The sequence below is a fragment of the Balaenoptera acutorostrata genome, chromosome 6 (assembly GCF_949987535.1).
Source record: "Balaenoptera acutorostrata chromosome 6, mBalAcu1.1, whole genome shotgun sequence".
Classification (NCBI taxonomy): Eukaryota; Metazoa; Chordata; class Mammalia; order Artiodactyla; family Balaenopteridae; genus Balaenoptera; species Balaenoptera acutorostrata.
Window position 1 is genome coordinate 61,090,012 of NC_080069.1, and position 25,324 is coordinate 61,115,335.

General features: G+C 34.9%; 1 protein-coding gene across 14 annotated transcripts in view; it reads left to right on the plus strand.

Annotated features, from left to right (window-relative positions):
- NFIB (nuclear factor I B) overlaps positions 1–25,324 on the plus strand; it is a 446,931-nt gene that overhangs the window by 402,587 nt on the left and 19,020 nt on the right. For 6 of the 14 annotated variants that reach the window (XM_007176758.3, XM_057548178.1, XM_057548180.1 and 3 more), the window contains exons 7-11: positions 2,385–2,519; positions 6,364–6,548; positions 10,616–10,781; positions 13,844–13,926; positions 23,967–24,055. In XM_007176758.3, the coding sequence (XP_007176820.2) occupies positions 2,385–2,519; positions 6,364–6,548; positions 10,616–10,781; positions 13,844–13,926; positions 23,967–24,055 (658 nt within the window). The remainder of the gene's footprint in view (positions 1–2,384; positions 2,520–6,363; positions 6,549–10,615; positions 10,782–13,843; positions 13,927–23,966; positions 24,056–25,324) is intronic. The other 8 variants (XM_057548182.1, XM_007176764.2, XM_057548184.1 and 5 more) reach the window with 5 other exon arrangements.

The window sequence follows — 25,324 nt, forward strand, 5'->3', positions numbered from 1 at the left end:
TAGGTAATTTTCTAAATGGTAAAACAGTGATACCTAGTTTCTTATATTAGTAGCACCATGAAGATTTGTTCTCATGTCAAAAAAAAGTTCTTAATTAAAAATGCAAATTGTATATATATATTTTATGTGTGATAAAGTCTTGGGGTTTTTTTTCTTTTCATAAAATGTTCTCCTTTTATGAGAAGAAATATGAAAATATTTCTTAAACTGAAATATTTATAGGTGAAATTACATGATGCCTGGGATTTGCTTCGAAGTAATGCAGGCGGAGGGAGTATAGATGGGGTAAAGATGAAATAATTGAATAGTTGAAGAAGCTGAGTGATGAGTACTGAAGAAGAACCCATTATTATTCTGTCTACCTGTGTACGTATTTAAAGTTTTTGGTCATAGAAATCTAAACTTCATGGCTCGTGTGACTTTTGGAACATTTTACTGCACATTTATAAACCTCTGTAAAAATCAGCATTACTCTGTGTGGGGGGAAAAGGGCGCATCTCTCCTTCCCAACTGGAGTTCCGTCCTGAATTCCGTATTCCAACTAGCTGTATGGTACAGTCTCATGGTCACCCAAGATGATGACTTTCTAAATTAGTTATTTATTGAATTGGGTTAATTCTGTTGGAATATCTATTATTGCATGAGCTCTATCTCTACTCTTATTTCAAGTCTCATCTCTGTCTTTTGGCAGTATTAAATATTTGTGGTATGAATGAATGAAGGAAGCCCTGAATACTTCTCCTGTCATAGCACTTTTTATAATTCCTTTTTTTTTTTTTAATTTTATTTATTTATTTATTTATTTATTTATTTATTTATTTATTTTTGGCTGTGCTGGGTCTTCGGTTCGTGCGAGGGCTTTCTCTAGTTGCGGCAAGTGGGGGCCACTCTTCATCGCGGTGCGGGGACCGCTCTTCATCGCGGTGCGCGGGCCTTTCACTATCGCGGCTCCTCCCGTTGCGGGGCACAGGCTCCAGACGCGCAGGCTCAGCAGCTGTGGCTCACGGGCCCAGCTGCTCCGTGGCATGTGGGATCTTCCCAGACCAGGGCTCGAACCCGTGTCTCCTGCATTAGCAGGCAGATTCTCAACCACTGCGCCACCAGGGAAGCCCTATAATTCCTTTTTAACTCGTCTGTATACCCTGTCTAGATTTCAAGTTTTATAGAGGCTGAAGCCAAATCTAGGTCACAGTTGTGTCCCCAGTATCTAGCGCAGTGTCTGGCCTACACTAGACCTTCAGTAAATATCTATGGAATGAATGTAGTAATTAATTTATCTTCTTACGTGGTATCCAGGATTACAGTCTTTATTTCAGCTAATTCATCCTCCATGTAGTTTCTGGAGGGATTGCTCTACACAGCAAATAGGATCCTATTTTGCCCATCAATAGTGTTTTCTTATCAGGATAAGCATTCAGACATTTATACATGAAATCTGAGACCCCTCATTGTGTGGGTCTTGCCAGCTGTTCGCTCATCTCATCTTTGTACTTCACCACTCCACAGACTATGTGTAGTGCTTACATATTTCATGCCCCCCTCCTTTGGAACATTTCCTCCTTCTGGGAATGTCACCCCCATCCATGTTTTAAACATGGTGTCACTGGGGGCACCATCCTTAACCTGGGGAAGCTGAGGTGATCACTGCCCCTGTGCAGTGAGGCTGGAGAAGTAGCAGCAAACACCACAGCACCTCTGCTCTCAACACACTTTCTCCTTCTCGACTGTTGACAACCGTTTTCCTCTTACCATTTTTCTCTTCGCTGACCGTGAATATCCCTACAGCAGCAATTACTTTTTTATTTTTTGTAACATCCTCCCTTTACCTGGCAAATAGAGGAACCCAATAAATATTTGCAGAATGAACAAATTAAGGAATGTCTTTCTTGCTAAACAAGTAATGAGTTTTCCATAAAAGATGTTAAATCAGTGATAGATTATACTTACCAGCATACTCAAGGGTTGTTTTTCACATTTGCACCAGGTTTTCTCTATGTTTTCAGTCGGTCAAAAGACAAACCCCTGAATTGTATACATTTAAGAATGAAATGCTGAGGTTAAAAAAGACCTTGATGTGAACCAAGGGACCGAGGGAAACGTGATGCTTAGTTGTTCAGAAGTTCAAAATTTATTTAGTGGTCAGAATAATTCCGATGATACTGTTAATGAAGCCTTGGGTTAGCTTCAGTGGAGATTCAAATATAGCTTCAGAGATTTCAAAGCTCCAACGTAGCTGGGTCTTTGACACGCGGTATGTATTTTGTAAAAGAGCAAAAAGTACAAAAATCATAAAATGTTGGAAAATGAGATCTCTTACTAGGTTGATGTGAACCTTGTAGCTTAAGAAAGTCGTAAAGCTTGGGCTTTCCTCTCTTTCTTTGCAGATATGTCTTCTCCGACTACTATGAAGAAGCCTGAAAAGCCATTGTTCAGCTCTACATCTCCACAAGATTCCTCCCCAAGATTGAGCACTTTCCCCCAGCACCACCATCCCGGAATACCTGGAGTTGCACACAGTGGTAAGGAGTTTCAAGCGTAGAAGAGAAACCTCCCTCTTGTTTGCAGAGCCTAAACCCTCAAGGATGGATCAAGACTCTGTCCTTATAGCTAAGGTGACCTATTTTCTCAACCAAAGAGGGAGAGTCGTAATCTGATCCAAAAAATTTTTGTTAATATACGAGGAAAGATTTTAAAGCCATACAATTAAATAGCATCTGCATAATGTATTTTTAAATTGCCTGTATTGGAAAGATTACAGTCACAAAAAATAAGAAAATATATAGTTATCTTAACAGTAGCTTCCAGGTTGGTCCTAATTTCATATATTTTACTAAGAGAAAGATGGAGTTTCAAGTATGCTGCTGAGTTTGAGTATTTCCAGCAGCATTGATATATAGACACTATTTCCATAGATACTATTTTCTCTACAGAAATCAATATTTTAACTACTTATTTGGGAGTAAAATTAATCAGAAAAATAGAAGAAGTACTTTTCTTTGACAATTATTTCATATACATGAATCCTTCCTGTGGGCTAGTACACTTGATATTATGTTTAATATCATAACTTAAATAGGAAAAAGAATCCAATATTTCACATTTATACTTTGAGGAACAATTAATGTTAAATCATCTTTAAAAATTAAAAATGAGATATAATTCATAAGCAGTACTCCATACTTTTTACCTATTGCTCTTAAACCCTAGAGAGGAGTAGTCTGAATTTTAGGTGGAGAAAGTTTATTATATAAAAAAAAATATGTTTATAGTGATACTCTTATTGCTTTAAATTTATGGTGAGACAACTCTTTATTCTTCAAAAAAACTGAATCTAGTTTTTAAACCTTTATTCAAGGGATATAACATCCGTTTATAATAAAGTTCTTAGCTTTGGTCTATAGATATATATTGATATGTATTGTCCCTATACTTAAAAATGCGTGGCCTTCAGTGCTATCATTAAGACAATTATAAAATTAAGAGAAGAATATACAAGTCAGCTGTGGTATATAAAATTTTTTACATTTATTTATTGTACTGCTAAGATAGATGAAAAAAATCAGTAACTATTTCATACATTTGTAACGTTGAGTATTTGGACAAAATTAACTTAGAAGTCAAATCACCCATTTATTATGATATCTGATTAAAGTGTTTATATTTCTAATATTTGGAAAATATTCAACAGTTCATTTTTACATAATAAACCATGAGAGATCTAGATAAGCCTTCCACCTTTGTCCTTTACCATATATATGTTCAATATGTAATATATTAGGGCCTGTGGCGGGCACCTTATCATGAGAAACAGTGTCTCTCCTTAAAGAGCTCATGGCATAGTGGGGAGAGAGAGGGACCGTATCATCAGCCAGGCATCGAATATGAACAGGATTACATGCTTGGAGGAGGATTAGATGCCTGGAAGAGGTGTGTTCTCAACTGAAGTTTGAAGAGTGAGTTCACCACAAGAAGGAACAAGCCAGGGGGACGGTCATTTCAGGCAGAGCGGACAGCGTGTATCAATGCAGTAGAGGTCATTGCAGCAAGGAACTGCCATATGTTGAAGGATCCGCAAATGTTGAAATGTGCCCTGAATAGGAGAGAGTGGCCAGAGATGAGGCCAAAGAAGTGCAGCAAGACTGGGTCTTAAAGCACTTGAGGTCTGTACAAACCTGTGAAGTTGTTGGGATTTTATTATTGAAGCAGTAGGGAGCCATTGAAAGATTCTTAGCAGAGAAGTTCTATGATTTAAATGATATTTTTTTAAAAAAATTATTAATTTGAGACTATACAGGATATATTGGAAGGAGCAAGACTGGAGGAAAGAAGGCAATTAGGAAGACTTTGTAATATCTAGGCAAGGAATACATAAATGTACATGTATGAATGCATGTATGTATGAATTCTTTCATAATGAAGGGAAACATTTTTTGCCTTGTAGTTTGCTCTTCTTTCTTTAAAGGACTAGAATGACTTTTATTGATAAAGTATCCATTTTTACTTTCATTGGGAATTTTGCATTCTATCTAGTTTGTATCAGGCCAGCCAGAGCTTATTTGAGCATAAGTACTTGGGAGCTCAGAGATTTGAGCTCTGATTTGCTATGTACCAGTTCAGATCAAAAGAGATCTCTTCCAAAACTACTGATGCCAAATGATCTTAAAGCTCAGAGGACCCATGATGGAGCTATGTATATATCCTCCAAGGGTTTGTGTACAGATATAAGTAAAGACCGTGGTTAAATTGAGCTGAGATTAAGAGCACTTCAACACTAAGTCAAAAGATGTGCAATTTAATTTAGGCGTTGGCATTTTCTTAAATTATACATTCAAGTGTGTATACTTCTTAAATAAAGTAGTATTTCAACAAGGAGTTTTGTTTTAAGAAATATGTAATTGTTCTCTGAAATGCATCCCTTTGATGGAGGGTGCTCAAACTTCAGTGTGTGCAAAGATTACGTGGGGCACTTGTTTAAAATGCACTTTCTGGTGCCTCACCCCTGGAGGTCCTCATCTAGTAGGTCTGTGGTTAGGCCTAAGAATCTGTACTGTAGCAACAACCCAGAGGATTCTGAGTTCCCTGGACATTCAGGGAGCAGAGTTGTGACCATAAAACTGAGTTTATGATTCTTCTATGATGCACATTTTAAATTTCTTGTATCTTCTGAAAAAGCTTTCTTTGGGGAAGATAAGGAATGTCCCTTAAGGGTAATTTTTTTTGTACGTAATTACAAAGCTGGAGATAAGTCATTCCAGATGATTTTCATTTATAGGTCATGGAAGGAATTGATTTTTCATATTGTTTGCTACATTGTCTCATGAAACACTAAACAGTTATCATATAAATTTCCTATGATCTGGATCAAAATAGTAAATAGAAATAGACAGTTAATCTTCACTTCTATATATACTGGTTGATACTCTTAAATTGTACTTATGTAAAGTACAAATTCAACATTATGGAGATAATGATTGTGCAATTGTATTCTTTCCCCATTTTTAAACTTAAGCATTTTATTTTAAAAACTAAATAGTAAATTATGATCACACTAATTTTGAAAAATTACAGTAAAATTAAACATTATGTACATCACATATGTTTTGTACATTATTTCTCTTTATAAAATATGTGATTTATGGGTAAGTTAATATGCCTATATGAAAGTTTAAATTTGCATTTCTGAGGGTTTTGTTCTCGGTCTTATCTCAATAATGTCTTTTGAGCTACATGTAGTAAAAGTTAGAGTAGGAAGAAAATAGAACTCTTTTGGTTTTAAAAGGAACCTTTACATTAAAAAAAAGAGTTCCCAGGTTTATGTTCAAATATTCCAATGCATTTATACAATGATCAGGTAATTATTCAGGACATTACTAATTATTGGCTTCCCTTCTAAATAATGCAAAATATTTACTTAAAATTGGAGTACACTTCTGTTTTGAATTTTGGTAAAAAATGTGTGGGTCCTCTGCCCTCTACTTAATGCTGTGACTTGGTCTGTACTTAGGAGACAAAGACTTTTTAATCAAAGAATGTGTTCTGATGGGAAATAACTTTGCTTAAAGAAATATTTTATGAATTATTGGCTTCACCTATAAAAGAGAACCTTCTTGTTTTTAAACCATTCATAGATCTAGAAAGCAAGATTGTTCGTTCCCTAGACTGGAGGTGATATCTGTGTGGGCTTAGCAGTCCTGGCATGGAGGATAATGGTAAATGACTAGCTTATTTTAAGAGAGTTTGGTTAAATCAGAGGGAGGAAATGAAGAGCCTTCGGTTGTATAGTTTCCCAGGATTCTGTAGGATTGGGACGGAGCAGTATGGCCAACAGCTAATAAGTCCTCTTTCCTTTCCTGTCTCCTGCAGTCATCTCAACTCGGACTCCACCTCCACCCTCACCGTTGCCATTTCCAACACAAGCTATTCTCCCTCCAGCCCCATCGAGCTACTTCTCTCATCCAACAATCAGATATCCTCCCCACCTGAATCCTCAGGATACTCTGAAGAACTATGTACCTTCGTATGACCCATCAAGTCCGCAAACCAGCCAGGTAAAAATGAGAGAGAACATAGAATTAAAGCACAGGTCTAACGGTAAGCCCTGAAGCTTACTTAGACAGTGTGTCTGGCAGAACAGCAAGCTTTTGAAATCCATCTTCAGGAAGTTTCTTGGTGACTCACTAAGTTTTTATTGAAAGGTGGCTGAATGACAGGTAGGAAGTGTGTTGCCCCAAAAGAAGGGGCACATTTGTGAAGATGTTCTTGGTTTGATGTTTTGGGATTTTCATTGAGTGAAGAGAAAGTTAATGCAGAAGGTCCACTGACAAAAATGTTCTGAGCTGGAGTTCACACCTCTAAAATACCTGTTTGACACAGAGACAAAGTACTTATTTCAGGCAGAAGCGAAGTATGAGCTAAAATAAACACACACAAAAGACCTTACAGTTGTATTTATAGACCAACTATTAGGTATTAAAATAAGCTTTGGTAATGTAAACATTTTCAGTGTTTGATGACTACTTGAATATTCTTTGCTCAGACATGACTATGTTTCATAATGAGTGACATTACCAGAAGTCTTTTTTTTTTAATTTAAATTTTTATAATGGTAAACACTGTGCAGTGGCTTTAAGGATTCTTTGTATAAGTGTAGTGACTCATGTGCCTTCCTCATTCCCTAAACATGTGGTTTCTCCTATGGAGAGGTCACTTCATGGGGATTTGGTATAAGAGGATTTTCCACAATCAAGTAGACAGTCTGCCAAAGCTGGGTCTATCAATCATCATAATATCCAAAATCTGTAATGTAATTTCGATCTTATGGTCTGGTATTTGGCTCTGCTATTTTACCTCCAAGACTCCTGTCCACTTCTTATCACATTTTTTAATGCTCTGTGGGATTTTCATAAGTGTTCTGTCATTAATGCTGTTCATTTACTAAAATGCCAGTAAACAGTATGTGCATATTAATTTAGAATTAACAAAGAAAGATCTGAAAAAAAAAATCCCTTTGGTCTTAATTTAATTGTTAACATGGAGCAAAATGGTCCCTTCTGATTTTTTTGTGTGTGTGTGAGTAACAACATATCCAGCGCTATTTGGGTTACTTAAAATTGTTACCTGTACTTTTAGCTCCATTGACTAGTAATACTAAACTAAGTATACTGTTCTTGAATTTTGAATTTAAAGTTAAATGATTTGTATTTTAGAAGAAAATGTTCAAATGGTGTAGCACTTTTAATGACTGTAATAATAATTACTAAGTAAAACAGTAGGATCTTGGTATATCAATTTAGAAGTAAAATTTGCTGTCAGAGCATGAATTCAAAAGTCTCAGTTCCATAGAGCATTTTGCTAGACTCAGCTGGGAACAGTGCACACAAGGTCTGATTTTAATTTGTGTAGAATTTCCATGAATAACAAAGTCTAATTAAGACATCCATTAAAAGTCCTTAACGTTAATTCAGTGTGGAAAATCTTAGAGTTCCATTGGATTTTTTTTTTTTTAACTGATGTCTTAATTAGGCGCTGTTAGGGGAAAAATTATGCAAATTAAAATCAGGGCCTTAGTGTTCTGCATTTCTTTAATTATTCAGTGCTTGTTTTACGTATATTTCAATTTCTTTATAAGTTAAGAGGGCATGTTAGGTGATAATCCGCCTATATTGTTCTCAGTTTTTCTTCATATTTTCAAGGTAAAGACCCAGCTTCTGAGAAGCATCTTACTCTCATCTCAGTTAAAAAAAAAAATTCCCTCTCAGGATTTTGTATAATAGGAGCAATGTACTATAAGTAGGATAATCCTTTCCTAATGCTGTTCATCTTCAGATAAGATGTCTCTCTTTTCATATCTACAATATGAAAGTTCATCTATTAACAACCTTAAAAGAGAAGCTTTATAGTGTAACTTCATCTGTTTGAACCAACAGAAAACTGAAAAGAAATAACCCTTCCATTCTTCTGACCCTGAGTTTCAGGAAAGTTGTCTATATTGGCTTGGGAATTCTTTCTTTGTCACTTTCACTTTTTTTAAATGAGAGAAACATCTGTTTGTTGGTTTATGTCAACTCAATTCCAGTAGACAAAGCTTGCAGGGTGGGCAAGGTAATATATTTGATGGCAGCATTTTCTTGAAAATATTGTTATTTTTCTCTTCCACGCTCTCAGGTAGGTACTGTCAAACTGTTTTGGTGAACACAATATACAGAAAGGCTTTTTACCATCGAATGTACTACCAGTGATAAAACATGATCACTCTTTTTTTCTTGGGGGAGATATATAAAGCAGTCTTTTGCAGTGGTCGCATAACCAAAAGTTGATGGTCTTCTTTAGAAACAAATTGCTTTTTCCCTTTGAAAGGAAAAATGGGTCTTTATTATAAACTGCAGAGTTGTTTTTCCAGGAACATTATATCTGCTTTGATGTTTAGCTTCAACTCAAAACCAGGTAATTTGCACTTCAAAATAGGGCTCTTGATAGTCACCTTTTTAGCCCTAAAAATCAGGAAAAAATGAGTACTTGTTGACCTGTTGTCAACTGTTCCTTTCCAGTATCCTCCAGGGCTGCACTGATTTTGACTGTTAAGTCGAGCAACTGAGATGCTTTGTCCTCCCCACAGCAGTTTGGAGATTAATTGCATTGCTGCTACACCGATTAGAGTGAGACAGTCATGCTATTTAATGGAATATTTTAAATAAAATTAGTCTAAGATATAACTCTCTCCTAGGTCTCCATAGGGGGAAAAAATCTGGTCAGTTTTCCTGACTTAAATACCTAATTTACTCATGATGAATATTCAGGATATTCAAAAGTTCATTTTCTTTATAGAATAAATAATGTGGCCTCTGAGGCACCCAACTAAGACTTACTTCATGTCTCTAAGTTCTAATAGTTAAGTGTTCTTAGCTGTTTATCTTTTTCTTTAAAGAAATGTCTACTTGTAATTTATGTGCAGGCACTTAGATAAATATTCTGTTTTATTGCTTTTTTGACTTTAAAAGTGGTACAGATTATAAAGACTAAATATTTGTGGAGAACACCCTCATAGCAAATTGTTATGTACATTATGTACTGGTGAATTCCAACAGGAGCATAATTAAAAATAGCATTCTCTGTCTAGAAAAATACATTCCAGTATTTCTTCAAACAGTGTACCCTTAGAATTTTGTCTCCCACTATGGGCACTATTTTTGTACTGGGGCTAAAACTCAGATAATAATATCTTTTCTATCACTGCCTAGCGGATTTTCTCTTTAATTCTCACAAATGTCAACAATCAATGTTTTGTGTAACTCTCCATGCCCAGCAATGGAAGAGTAACTCAAAAAGCAGAGTATATTTGATTGCCCTCTGCTTCACTTCAAGCACATTTTAATTTACGTTGGAAATCTTTTATTTGTAGGTGTAGGGTTGGACCTAGTTCAGCTTTTTATATCCTTGTGTGGACCCTGGAATTTTAAATGTTTAAAATATCATTCTACCTGCTTATATTAGTAAATCGTCACAAGTCGAGTGGAGATTCTAGAATCGAAATTGCCTGATGTGTGTTTCTGAGTGCACCTGTGTGTGAGCAAGGGCTAGCATTTTTGTATGCCAAAGAATAGGCCTTGACTATAAATGATGGGAATTGTTGAGTTTGATGCCTTTGGTCTCCTAGAAATTCTTGTCTTCCTTGTCTCAGTGATATCATCATTTAGGTAAACTTTGTGTTCTGAAAGCCAAAAGTGACCATGAAGAGCAGATAAGAAGGTAGCACTGATTCTAATTCTCACTAGCTCAGTAAGGACTTCTATTTTAGCCTCGGGCTCAGCATTGAAGTCTCCACTTGAGTTTTCTGTCCAACTCAGTGGAAGGATCAGTTCTACCTGGCTCTCGGGGTGTTGTAAAGATGACTAAACCTATATAAAATGCTTTGAAGCTGAAGACTTTCTTTTAAATGCTGCTGCTTCTTATGACTACTAACCACTGACGAGCCTCTCTGACTCAGATCTGAGAGAGCTTGTGTGGCGGTTGCACACAGCACGTGGGGTCCACTCAGCTGAGTGTGCTGAGTGGAGTTGTTGGACGAGATGACTGCCTTTTGGAGTGTTTCACCCGGCATTCTGTTTTTGTTTTGTAGCCTAACAGCAGTGGTCAAGTAGTAGGGAAAGTGCCTGGCCATTTCACTCCTGTCTTGGCACCCTCTCCCCATCCCAGTGCAGTGCGACCTGTGACCCTGACCATGACAGATACTAAACCCATCACTACATCCACTGAAGGTGAGGCAGCTTCACCTACAGCAACCAGTAAGTATTTCTGTAGGAAATGAGAAATGTCCATCAAAGGCGCCATTGGATATCTGATCCAAGGTGGAAAACACGGCAACTTTTCCAGCTACCCGACCAGATGGAGATTTCTCATTTATGTGGAACTAGCAGGCATGAATGTGGCCTGGCTCTCACAAGCTCTCTCTTATCAAATTTCACTCAGTGCATCCTATTTGAAAAGGGAGAAGCTTATTTGTTTGAGTAAATAGCTATAACAAAAATAATAAGTCATGCCTGCTTGTTCAAGGTATACATTGAAAATGCACTGAATAACATAACAGTGTGCAAGGTTTTTATATCACCCGAAGAGAGATTAGATAATCGTTAGTTATTGGAGCATTCCTATAGAAATTAAGCCCCTTCATGAGGCAGGCTGAATCAGTACCTCTGTAAGATAATTGCATGTTTACATCACTGCAGGTTATGTCATTGTGAGAAACAGTCACACAATGTTGGGTGGAGAAAACATTTCAGAGTTTAGTATTAGGCACATGTAAGCTACCTGCACTTTCATTGTCTTCAACTTTAAAAAAATTTTTTTGATTATTTAGCCTGTTATGGTGCATCAGGTATTATGATTTTTAGCATGGCCATAACATTTTAAATGTCAGAGATTTAGCCAGTGAATTTACATAGCACATACCAATAACCCAAATGATTCCTTTGCTTCTTTGTATAGAGTACTCATAAGTACACAAGGAGTTATTACACAGTTTTTCAATTGGCTTCATCCAAACTGCCAGCTTTTTAGAACTGGAGCTGGTGTGTACAGATTGGTAAAGTGGAATGATAAAATTCCAGTCAGGAGGAATTAGCATGCTTCTCGTCAATTATACTTATATCTTAAATCCAGAGCTTCTATTTTCATTTTTAGAACAAGAAAATCCCTATGCTCTGGAAATTCCTGTGTGAAATTACAGAGATTTAGAAGTACCACTGGTTCTTTCTTTCTTGGCCATTGGAAAGTGCTCTTTTTTTGTGGCCTCTGAAAGACTAGGAAGGAACCCTACAAGAAAAACGGACAATACTTGGAGTGTACAGTGAACTCAGCATTTCTTTCTCAAAATTCATGAGGCCCCATCAAATAATAAAACCATACAAGCTTGTAATTCCCATCAGTAATCATTAATTCTCAGTAACTGGTCTGTTGATAGAGGGTCCTACACTAGTGGACACTTCCCTGAATGCACAGATGGATGAGACCCAGTCAAGGAAGACTAAGAATCCTTTGTGCTACAGGTTAGCTATGTACATTACAGTCACTAAAATATTACATCCAAATTTTAAAAGTGGATGCCTTGGGCATCTTTGAGCAAACAAAGTCAACAATTTAAATAAAAGCAAATAGAAAACAAAGATTTTTAAGTATTTGAAAGTTCCAGAAACTTCTGGTACCTACTCTTATAGTGACATTAATAGATTAGATTCAAGGGAAGATCAGACCGAAACGATCACAGCTTACCTATGGGAGTACTTGTCAGCCTGTTTGTTAATGAATTGTTCTTATACACACATACAGGTTGATCAAAAAGAGATCTTCTTTGACTTATAAAATCACAAAATATTCAAAGGAATGTTTTGGTTGTATAAAGATGGCTGCATCAGTCCATTTTCCACTCCTGCACAAAAGCGATATAGGGAGTCATTTTTCTTTCCTATAAACAAAGTTGTCGCTGCACCTTCCCAGGCACCACTGATGAGAAATTAGCCATTGAATTCATAAATCAGAAAAATTAAGGAAAACACAGAGGCCAAGGAAACCTCTTTCTCGTGGTTGAAAAGAAAGAATAGCACAGACTTGGCGCCCACTCTCTAAGGGTGAGGCTCTTCTTCAGTGGTGTGCGTTGAATTCCAGAGGTCTGGAGATTGAATAGGGGCCACTGGCTGCTTAGGGCTGCTCTTGCGTGAGCCCTTCATTCAGGAATAACTAAAAGGTGAATTGTGAGCATCTTCACTGTTTCAAAAAGTTGACCTAAAAAAGCCTCAATGGGCCAAATGAACATGGCAGAATTAATGTATTCGTTTTAAAAATGCCTTTTAAGAATTAATGTCTAGATTCCTCATTAATCTGATGGTTTTAGACCAAATATTACAGCTTTCTTCAGACCTATAAATGTAACATAAATGATGAAAATTTAGTTTTTCTGTTTATTCTGACATGGAACAATGAGATTGCTTAGTGCTGGGAAGATACATTAGTCCTTTCCTTTGTGAAAAGGAACAAACATCTTCAGGACTAGGGAGATGTTTTCTTTGAAAAATTCGCTCTGCACCAAAAAGTACCTGTATAAAAAGTACTTGCAAGGTGAGACCGTAATAATTTCAGGAGTGTTCACCATATGTCAACTCCCTCTCTGGACCAATCACAAAAAATTGACTTTTTGTGCTTATGGAAAAGAAATGATTTTTTTCAGAAACATTTCTATCAAACTTAAGGTCATTTTCACATTAAATAAAATACTGAGCTAATTCATTCTATATGATATAATAAAATAGCCTTCTCCTTTATGTTGATAATATTAGATATTCTTTTTAGTAAGACTTTTCAGCAAGACATTTTTCATCCTATATCATCAAGCACATCTGCTTAAATCCCATCATTTAAAGCTTTCACTTTTTCCTGACAGACTTTCAGTCTGCTTTTACATTTAGAATCACAGACCATCACTGATTATCCCATTATTAGACAACCAATATCTGGTAAGAAGGTACATCTAGGAAAGGGACCCTTCTATTTAGCCAGTCCTTGGTACTCCTGCAAGACTGTAACCAGAGCATGTGTGAGATGCCCACACCAAAGGATGGGATATGGTTACTGGATAGATTTTTGGGGAGGGGGATAAACCAGTCAACTTGAGGTCAACTGTCATTTATATCAGTGGTATTCACTCACACGAAAGAGAAGAGAAATAAAGACATTGTGTTTTGGTTTTTTTTTTTTTTGGTTGCAAGTCCCACTTCTCTGGGTTTCTTTTGCGTGGACAGGTTGTTCATTTGATAGTTCGCAATTTTTATCTTTGTTTTTGTTCTTCCTTAATCAGCCTACACAGCCTCAGGCACATCTCAAGCCAATCGATATGTGGGACTAAGCCCAAGAGACCCATCCTTCCTACATCAGCAACAGGTGGGCAAGTTTCACCCAGGTGTGATGGTGTAGCCACGCTTTTGCATTGGTGCTTTTTCTCCATGCTGCCTCTCAGATCTTGACTCAGAACGGGGCTCACGGGGCTTCTGAGAAAGAAATTGATCATTTCATTTTCCAAAGTATCTTCTCATTTATCCATTGTTTCTCGGCTCTCTAAACAGGGTGTCTCAAATTGGCTCAAGACCTTTTCCTTCTCTGTAGCATATTTCGTAACATCCATGAAGAAACAGTGTTTCAGCCAGAGTATTTTTCTGTCTTACTGGCTATTGCGAGCTTACCAGCCTATACCTTCCCACGACAAAAATTGTCCATTGATTTAAAAAGCCAATTAAAGCAGGAGCACTACACAATTCACAATTTGTGTTTTTTTGAGCTCTTTCATATTTTCCAGATGTTTTACTCCTCATTTTGGTATTTTAGTCCAAGAAGATGAGTTTTGAAGCTAAAATCTCAGGCGACGCATCCTTCCTATTTTAATAGGTTTAAATTGGTTTACTGATTTCAGATGTGATAAAACACTTTTTTTTTTGGTTCTGCTTTCTTACATCATTTATGTTTCAAGTAGCATTTTAAATTTCACATCTCATTAATGCTGTAAATTTAATGCAAATGAAGTGTTTACCCAAACTGTGAAAATATACACCCAGGATTAATGGTAGCTTATAAACAAATTAGCCATAGTCAAAAGCGTGGACCATACAAATACAGAAATCCCGCGATTCTAGTTATGGGATGACAGAAATCATTCTAAACACTTCCAAATTTAAATATATTTTATGATGCATATGTTTGCTGCTCTCAAGTTTTGATAGCAGAGCAGTTTGAAATTAACAGTGTGCAAAATATTGCATAGGGAAAAATGTCTATAATGAATCAGAAAGAGCTGGTATTAGTGACCTTGCTCTTCATTTATAATACAAGTTGTATGTGCAACTGAGTTTTTACAGATGTAGCGAACCTGCGCAGGTACTCATGCCAGTTTCTTTTGTTCTAGGCTTGTCCACCTAGTTTATGCTTATCATGCCTATCTGTGCCTCGTGTGGAACTTTCAAGTCCTGCCCAGTTGCAGGCCAAGGTGGCAGACTGCTTATAGTAAAGGTCACCACATGCAGAGTTCAGAGAAAATCGTAAAGATGATAGCTTATTCAAGATACTTGATGTTTTGCCAGGTTTAAAAAAAAGCAAAACAAAACAAAACAAGAGTGAGAGCTAACTAAAAACATCTGTACACAGTTATGAAAATACCAAATAATAATTAGTGGTTTTGCCAGCCATTGGCTTTTCAACATAATTTTCTGAAATGTTGCTTTTTTTCACCTCTAAAATTGCTATAATATGAAATGTGCTATAATTACTGTAATGTGGTTCTGTTTGACAAATGTATATGTTCCTTGTGTTTTTTAAAAACATATGCAGGATTCATAGGTTTAGAAACTTATTCTCTTACAAATCATTTCACATATTTTCAGAAATATTCTTGTCATGAGACTTGCATTCTTAATGACATGTCTCTAGTTTTCAGTTAACTTTTAATTCATAGAATCGTGCCTCTGTTATTTAAACCTTTAGCCCAAACACATTTAGAATATTATAACCACTTTCATGTCTTTAGAAGCAATCTTCCCATCCTCCTGTCCTATCCTAAGGCAGCTTTAATTTTTTAATTTATAATTTATGACTGTCATTAGAGCCTCATGTAATTATGATCACAAAAATTGATTATATAAAAGTTATTTCTCCTTTCACATGTCCAAGGAAAAATCAAGAAAACTTAACGAGCGCCAGGAAAATACTAGCCTTAACGTAGATAGAGATCTGAGCACATTTTAATTGAAAAAAAAAAAAAATATATATATATATGTATGTGTATATATATATATATATATATGAGTTCCAGAACTACAAACTTTTTTCATCAAAGGCCACCACTTGTTATTTAAGTAGACAATGTCAAGTGAAGACCTCTTACAATATAAATATGATTAGATGGGTCAAATATGGTGTACATTTATGGAATATATAATGTGTATTGATCTTTGAAAGAAAAATTATATAAGCTTCATAATGAAAAATACAATGTTCAGTTTTAAGTGCCATACAGACAGATAATTTGTCCTCTGTATAATGAAAGAATTAGTGCTACTTTTTGAATTGAAGAAGCCCAGTATGCCAATTCATAATAAGCTACAATTTGAGGCATGCAGAAAATGAGTGTATATGCGTATCGTACTATACACGTATATTACTAAACTAAGGCTCTAGTTAAAAGCTTTCAATTACTTTAATCCTTTCAAATTTTAACAGAATCCTAGAGATGAAGTTTTATGTTTACTGTCCAGGAACAGAGGGACAGAAACAGTTTAAACGACTTCAGTAGAGTAAAGGTTATTCTTTCGTACAGCAGAAATGAGATTGATTTACTGTGTCCTTTCATTACTTTCCAAAGATTTAAAAGAGACCACTCTTCTAGCAGCAGGTTTTAAATGCATTTGGTTTAAAGTACTCAGTGATGAATGGAAAGAAAAATCAAGGGGTACATGAAATAAAGGTAATCAATCATTTTATATTAGCTAGGAGAAATTCAAAATTAGAAAGGCAATGGTTTTAGTCTGAGAGAGTTCTTTTAAACATTCCCCTTAGCTTTTAATATACATGACCCCTTAAGAATAAATATTGTCACCAGGTACATTCTTCAGTTTATTGGTGACTGCTTTATAAAGATTTATCCTTTCAGGTTATGAAAAGTATTGATGTGCATCGTTGAGTGCTATTTTTTTCTTAGAAAAGAACTTTAATATAGCCTACATAAATTAGAGATAACAATAAATTTTAAATTGTTGAATAATTTTGACTATCTTATAAATAATCTTTCCACACAATGACACTAAAGCAGAGCTTTCAATATAATTATTCCTAACACACAAGGACACTGACTTCTTAAATTAAGATGGGAAATATTAAAATTAACCCTGTACTCCACTGGTAAGAGTAATACATTCATTTTGGCAAATCTGAATACGAAAAGCATAAGCTTTTATAACCATTAACTTGGTATACATGCAGTTGTTATTAGTAATTATACATCACTGTGCTCCTTTTTATAATGGTTATTACTGATCAATACTGGTTGCTAACTGCCTTGAAATAGTAGCTTTTCTGACACAGGAATTCCACTACCATTATAAATGTGATATCTCATTTGAATCTGAAAAATAAAACCACATAATCTTGAAGAATATTTCAAAAAAGATTTCTTTAAAACAACTGATTATTTTCCATTAAAAACAGTCCTCTAATTAGTCATAATAATCAGCTCATGCCAGCTGATCAGAACTTTAAAGTTTCCCTTTATCTCTTAACTCAGTCTTGAGGAGTGTTTTTCAAGGTCTGGAACTAGACTGTCTTTGAGATGATTGGCTTATTTAATGCATTCACTATTGGCATGGGGGAAATCTTAAAATCAGAACTTCAATTGGAACTTCATTCTTGAACTTTTCTATTGGACGATGGTGTGGTGGCTTGAAGAACTTGTGGGTTTTTGGCAAACCGAACTCTTTAGTCTCTGCTGAGAAATGTCTTTTTATGATTTGGAACTTTTTCAGAAGTGTCAAGGACCTCCTCTCTGGCTTAACTTCACAGAAGTTTAGTAAAATGTGGTGTTTCCTTTCCTCCTTATACTTCCTGAACACACTGTGCACATTCATTATGATAGGCAATGAAGAAACCACACTTCCTAAATTTCATCTCCCCAAGAATATGGGAATTATATAGCAGAGTATTGGGTATTGCTTAGAAAATGCAGAAATTATTGTATAATCCAGTCTAACAATTTTAGTATAAATGGCAAATATGAGACAGCTTACTTGAATTAGCACCAATTTCATATCTGATCAGCCTCATAATGAACTTGCTAAATTGCAGGCCTTCTTTCTTTGTAATCATAGAAAGTTTGGTAATATAAAAAGGTCTAGTTAATTTGATCACCGTTATACTCGAGTGTAAGGCCATAATAAAAGTATAAATCCTTACTGTTATACATCAATACAACATATTTAAAAAACCCTTATTGCAAGTTGGAAAAAAAGTTTGTAGCTAAGAAGCTTCTTGTTTGGAAATAAAAGATTACTATTCGAAGTAATTTGATTACTATTCAAATCAATTACTATTGATTACTATTCAAATACTATTACTGTTTGAGTGTCGTGTAGGCAAGGATAATGATCCAGATCTTAGGTGTTTCCCCTTGGGCAGATTTTTGAGGGAAACTAGATGGTCCCCATGCTTGTTTTTCTGAAACTCATTGAGTTGGGCTAAGGTACATATTAACCTTTGATATAGATTTGAGATTTGAGATGGAGCAAATGGGAGGTCACTTTTGCCTTCCCTGAGACAACAAAGTCAAGTCAGCTCTAGTTTATAAGATACAAGGCTTATTTTCGTAATCTCAAAATTATAATCTCCTGACTATATATGCTACTTATTATTAGAGCTAATGAATCAATGGGCTGATCAACTCAAGTCCTTGCATTACGTCTCACAGTTGCATGGATTTTACTGGTGCCCGGGCTTCCGCATGTTACATCTCTTGCATGACTGTATGATGCTCTTATTTCAATTTCAATCACTGGGCTACTTTCTATGAAAATGTTTTCAACACTTTTCTTGATAAAAATTTGAAACTAGAATTTGAAAGGACTTTTCATGACACTAAAAATTTCTGTTACACCCAATGGCCTTTTTAAGACGTTGCCTCTGTAGGATTTTATTTTTGTTTATCTAAGATATTCATTGAAATCCCTTTATAATATTTGTCCTGACAAATGGCAAAGCCAAAGCTAGGTACATTAAAACCACTGGCAAGGTAGTCTTTTATTAAAGGCAAGCAATTGAAAGGCCACAAGTAGACTATCAACAAACTTTTCAATAAAGTCAGGAAGCAGGCTATCAACACTTGGGCTGTTCTTATTGTGTCTGTTATCATAATTGACAGCTTGACGTAAAACCCTATCACATGACTTCTGGGTAGGTATGTAAATGGATAAGAGGTCACCTTTCACATATGCTAGCTGGAAAGGAAACACATTTAAAGGAAGTTTCACTCAAAATAATGGCTATGCAAATGTTTAGCTTTTTGGCTAGTTCTTAAAATAAAAAATAAAATAAAAAACCTTCCAAAGTCTGTCTTTTATCATTCATTCATTCACTTACTTTTATTGGGTATCAAAGGCTAATATCCAGATAAATTATTCTAGATAACATAAAAATAAAATTGTTTACTGTAACCTTAAATTTCAATCAATGCAATCACAAGGGAGACAGTTTTCTTTTCTGAAATTTTAACTTCAGAAGGTCTAAGCAGAATCAGGGAAATAAAGGAAATTATGAAGAGTTATAATTATAGACATTTTAGCCTTAAATATTCTTGAGCTGCACATGAAAAGTAGGGTAGGAAAAGAATAATGACAGGCAAACTTGTGTCGTGGGAGAGAAACAGGGATTAGGAGTCAGGAGGTGTGGTTTTAGTGACATGACAGGACATGTCTAACCTTGGACAGGCCTTTAAACCTTTCTGTCCTGTGTTCTTATCTTGGAAAGGAAAATGAAGAGGTTGAACTACATGATCTCCAAGTTCCCCTGAAATCTTAAATTTTACAGGTGAAAGTAGCCTCCATTTAAAAATTAAAAAAAAAAAACTTTTCATTTTCTAGTTCTTATGATTTATGGTCAGTAGTGTTTGTTTAGTTCATGAACTATGCATACCCATTTAACTTAATCCTACCGTGTTTATTAAATTAAATATCAAGAAGCACGGTTTTCAGAAATTGATATTAGACGTAACTTTAAGGTACCAGGATGACCTTGTATATCTTTTTCATTTTTATATGTTTACACGCTCCACCTGTATCACAATTTCATCATGACCATTTTGTTTGTTCAGTAAAGCTACATCCTTTTCATTCAGAGGCCATTTTATTTGCTCTCTGGTAGGTGATTAATAAACTAAAAATCAACTGGTCTAAGAGTTAAGAGGAAAATATGAATCCTGAAGGATTAATCTTTTTAAGCACCCCACCCCCAAAAGCACCTCCAAGCCCCAAAAATCTGTTTCTTTGGGGGCTATCTGGAGAAATGAAGAAACCTAAAAGAACATAAAACACACCTTTCAAGATATTCCCTTGAGGGTCCCTGTAAGCTTAAAAAAAAGAAAAGCAAAAAGATAAATTTACCTGTGTTGATTATTCTGTTTACAGTTTAATGGCTTATTGGTTAAACGGAAAGCTGTTGTCACCATAAGGGACTGTTAGTACTGTTTGCTGAGTCCAGCAAAGTAGAACATTTTCTTACCTTCTTTCTTTTGTTCCCAAAGCTATTTGTGAGGCATTTAACAAAAGCCCATATTAATAACAATGGAGGGCCGTCATGTGAATAAACAAACTCTTATTCTGAAATCACAGGCAATGTTGATTCTACCTGCATGAATATTTGAGTGTCGTGTAGGCAAGGATAATAATCCAGATCTTAGGTGTTTCCCCTTGGGCAGATTTTTGAGGGAAACTAGATGGTCCCCATGCTTGTTTTTCTGAAACTCATTGAGTTGGGCTAAGAACAAGGTTCTCATTCCAGAGATTTTAGGGACATCATCTTAAGAACATATGCAGTGAAAACTTTACCTTCCCTTCTTTCTTAGTTTGGATTTTTTCAACCCCATCCCTTCACTCATAGCTTTTTTGAAGGAGAATCTTAAACTTCCTTACCTCACCTTCTGTTTGCTTTTGGAAATCTGGGCATAATTGTTTTAATATAAAACTTACCTTAATTTTCTAGACAATCTTATTTCATGTTTGTGGTTGCATATAAATTAAAGAATTAAAATTATTTATATGTGTGCATTTCTGTGAGGATGTGCATACGATCTGATCTGTCAAAGAGTCTGTATTGTTACAAATGTATGAGTTGCTACAAACACACAACTTTAACAAACTAAATTTCTAAACTACTTTGCCCCTGGTGTTTTTGATTACTATAGGGGGAAAAGTATCTCCCCAGTTTTTGAGGAAAAATACTTGGAAAAATCACTAGGGTGTTATTGAAGCTTTGCAGAAAATTTTTATGTCAATGAAAGGCATGTATTTATGTACCACTTAAAATTAAAGATTTAAAATTTAATTTAAAAAAAGAATTGATAGCTAAATTACATAACACCTACTCTCTCACAGGACAGAAATTGAGGAATCACTACCCTAAACTTAAATAAGATTATCACCTATTATTTTAAACATTTAAAGTCTAAAGTAAAATCCATTTTGGTTAGGAATTCTGAATTATACTAATACGAAGAATATTTAACATGTTCCAAAAAGAAGCTTAAATACACTTAACCTTTCATCACCTGAGAAGCTGTTCAAAATTTGCTGAGTCAGGACTATCTTATTCAAACAAGATTCTTAGGAATTGATTTTATTAGGAATTAGTATCATGGAAATTTTCAGTGAATATACAGTTTCTATTTTAATTGTTTATTGTTTCCCCTGTCCACACGATCACCCTTAAAATTTTGCTTAATCAAGAGGTTAGTTATTAATTCAAAGGTTCTTGGTCAAGTAACCTGGTTAAGTAAGTTATAACATATAAGCAGGTATAAATACTTCTCCTCAGAAACTTTTGGAAATGTTGATAATGCCAGTGCACAATCTAAATAGCTAAATAAATTTAAATTTTATTTTATATTTTCAGTAACTGAAAGGAATAATTCAATACTAATTGATATCCTGCCCATTTCTTTGGCATGCAGATTATTAAATATACTCAGTGATCATTTTTTGTGTATTTAAGCATAATTATCTGTTTGGGAGAAGATTTTTGATCGCATGTACCTTAAGTATGGTTGAAAATGAATAGTTGTAGTCAGGTTTCATCCCTTTGAGACTACTGTTAGGAAAGAAAAGTCCAAAAGTATGTTGATTTTAAGTGTTCAACAGGTGGCCAAAGACAGCCCACTTGACATTTTGGAGGGTTGATTAACAAAGAAACAAACAAAAAATTAGCAACATGAACAACAAAAAACTAACTGATTTACATATGCATTCTTCCAAGGAGACAATAGTGTCCCCAGTTGTCTGGGAGACAACAAGCCAATCAGTGAGTGATATTTAGGTCACCTGGCTTTGTGAAAATAGCTTCTCTTTTTGAAAATTTCTCCAATATAACCTGAGAGGCTCATAGAAACTAACCTGAAATTAATTATTAGCAGAATTAACATGTGCTCTGCCTAGAGCTCTGCTCTACGCCTCCCTTCTTCAGAATGTTTACTTGACTCAAAACTAGCACTAGGGCAGAGTCTATGAGTGGTCCTTAAGGTAACCTTTATACGAAGCCAAGCTTCTTGAAATGTTTTTAGATTGTTTTCATAGTATTGCTTGAAAAGAATATACTTTGAAGGAGACAACTGACTACTGTTACTGAAGAAATAATTTTTCAAATTGCCCCATCACATTGCATTTCTGATTAGATGCTCCATTTTGAGCACTTTTTAAAAATCTTGCCATAAAATTTTCTCCTTTATGCAAGCATTAAGGTCCATTTTAAGAATATTTTTCATTCTAATTTAATTTCTTTACTGATTTATGGCTTATTTATGACATATATTCTAAGCAAAATCTACATATCTTTCAATCTATCTGTCTACATTAAGGGAATTTTTCAGCTTTTTAATTAGTTAATTAATTGATTAATCAATATTCAGTTCTTTAATTTATAAAATTACTTTTACCTGAAATATCAGTATAATTAAAATACATGTTTGGGGAATTTTAGGTGGTGTTTTTGGAGCCTCATAGATCTGTAGAAAAATGAGCAAAACCAAATATTCTGAAACTCCAGAATCACTATTACCTAGAGTGTATAGAAACTAGAGTCTAAAAGGAAAAGATTCTTAATAGCCAATTTTTTTTTTTTAGCCATAACGTTATCAGAAAGGATTAAAATAACTTATCATGAGTTTAAAGGGACTTTGGCTCCAATCATCATCTTCTAGAAATTCTTACTGAAAAGCAGCAAACAAGGTTTAGTGGACTGCTTTGAATAAGTCATCTTTTCAATACAAGATTCAGTTAATTTACAGCATAGCTCTCTACAGATTAAAAACCATGATTTTCTAGTGTGTTTTTTCCCCCCCAAAGCCAGATAAGTTTACTTTCTTAAGGATAAAAATAAGCAATATATCTTTTCAATAAATCTGCTAGCACTGTAGGGCAGCTGTTAACCAAACAGAGCTGGATAGGGTTACTGGAACAACCTCTGAAGGGCAGAGCTGATGATTTGGAGATCTGGGAAGAATTCGTTTCAGCTTGTATTCAGCGCATTCCTCACTCTATTCAGATGTGGTAAAGTTATTTCCAATGCCATTACTCTGAGTTTAAAATAAAAGTAGAAACTCTTATCAACTCTTTCTGAAAAAAAAAAAAAAGCCACTTTGAATAAAACAAAATTAGTAAACATCTAAAACTGAATCCCTTGATGCTTCTAAACATAAGTTAGGAAGGATGTTGATAAGGTGGGACCTTTCTCCTCTAAACTGCATGTCTTCTGTGTTTTGCAAACTGCATGCTTAAAAGTTATTGATTATTTTACTCAGTGCAGATTATTTGGTATGTTACATATTTTAAAAAGCTTTTAAAATTTTTTTTCTAAAATATATCTCTCTATTGAACATTAACGTTTGCTTTTATTTCAGCACATTTTGTACTCTAATGTCTAATTGTTATGTTCTAAGCACTCATTTCTCTTGTATGCTTTAATTAATAGAGAAGCATATTGCAATAGCTTTTTCTGAAAAACAGTCTAGGAATTTTGCTTTTCAGAGTAAGGTTTTCTTTTGCTCTTTTTTTTTTTTTTTAAGTTGCCTCTTGGGAAAGTAAGGTTAATGCCATGTACAAGTACTAGTTTGCATGTGTTCATTTAAATACTAAAAACTGTAGTACTGCTCGATCCATATCTGACTGCTAGGTTTCAATTGACAGCTGAGGATTTGTGACTGGACCATGAATCAAAACGGCAGGCATTTATACCCCAGTACCAGTGAGGATACATTGGGAATTACTTGGCAAAGGTAACATTTTAATTATTTCCAACCCTACACTTACACCTAAAATTACATGAGCTATAGTGTTTGTTTCTAACTAGCTTTACAGAAAGTATATATATGTTAAAATTTTAGTTGTTTTGGCTATATCATCCTTCTCTCCCTACCCTCTTCCTTTATTTCTCATTTAGATGCAACTTCAAATTAATTGGAGATTAGAGCATATGCTAATTGGTGACTGGAATTCCTAAGTGCTGTCAAATGTTGTAAACGATTTATAATACTGGGGGGAGGTGGGGAGGCGGGGATTTGACACTTAGATTTTAGGACCTGAGAAATGAAATCACAGTTTTAGGGAAGATTTTTTTTCAGCTATCTGAGGAAAAAGCATGGGGTTTTCACATTATAGATTCTTCTCATTTCAGTTCTTTTTCTTTACTGTTAACTTTAAGCCATTTTACTATTCATTTACTCCCCTCTCAGAGGGAAAAAGCTAGCTAAAAGAAAAATTTCAAATTAGTCAATTTTACTGTTATTAGCAACACTCATGAATTTTGGAGTGGGGGGATTGTTGGAATCAATAGCTGGAGAAGGAATTTTGTTTAAGTAAAGCTTTAACTTCTGTTTGTACATTGATGTGAATCACTGAGAGTTGACTTTATTCGGTTGGCTGAGAAAATCATTCTAAAACTTCATTTTCGAAACTAGTTTTGATATTGTGTCATGTACTGGTTTTAGAAAGTAAGTAGTGCTAATTCAGCTTCTTATGAATTATTTCAATAAAGGATAAGTTGTGTCAAATTGACAAATTAAATGATTAAAATTCATGGTATAATCTTATGTAATGAGATAAAAATTTACAGAAGAGAGTGAGGTAATCCCAAAAGGAGTTCAACAAAAGTAGAGCCAACATAATTTTCCAACTGTGTTATGATTGTCATCCTCTTTACTAAGCATCCCTGTGTTAAAAGTACATACTTGGGTATCAGTTGTAAAAGTGCTGCCCATCTCCGTATGCTTCATAGAAACTGCTGAAGAGTAGAGTTTCAAAGAATGAAATTAATAAAATGCCCACTTTTTTCTCAGGTAAAAATTAAGAAAATTAGTTGGATTCTGTTTTAAAAGCTTGTTGACTTTTTATTAATTCACTACCTGAAATGAATACCATATGACTTTTCCTCTTTATAAAGATTAGTATAACATCCGCTTTAAAATGTGTACGTTTTTACCTATTTTGATTTTTTTCCATGAAGCTTATATTATTCCTCCATTTGGAAAAAATACAATATATGCTTA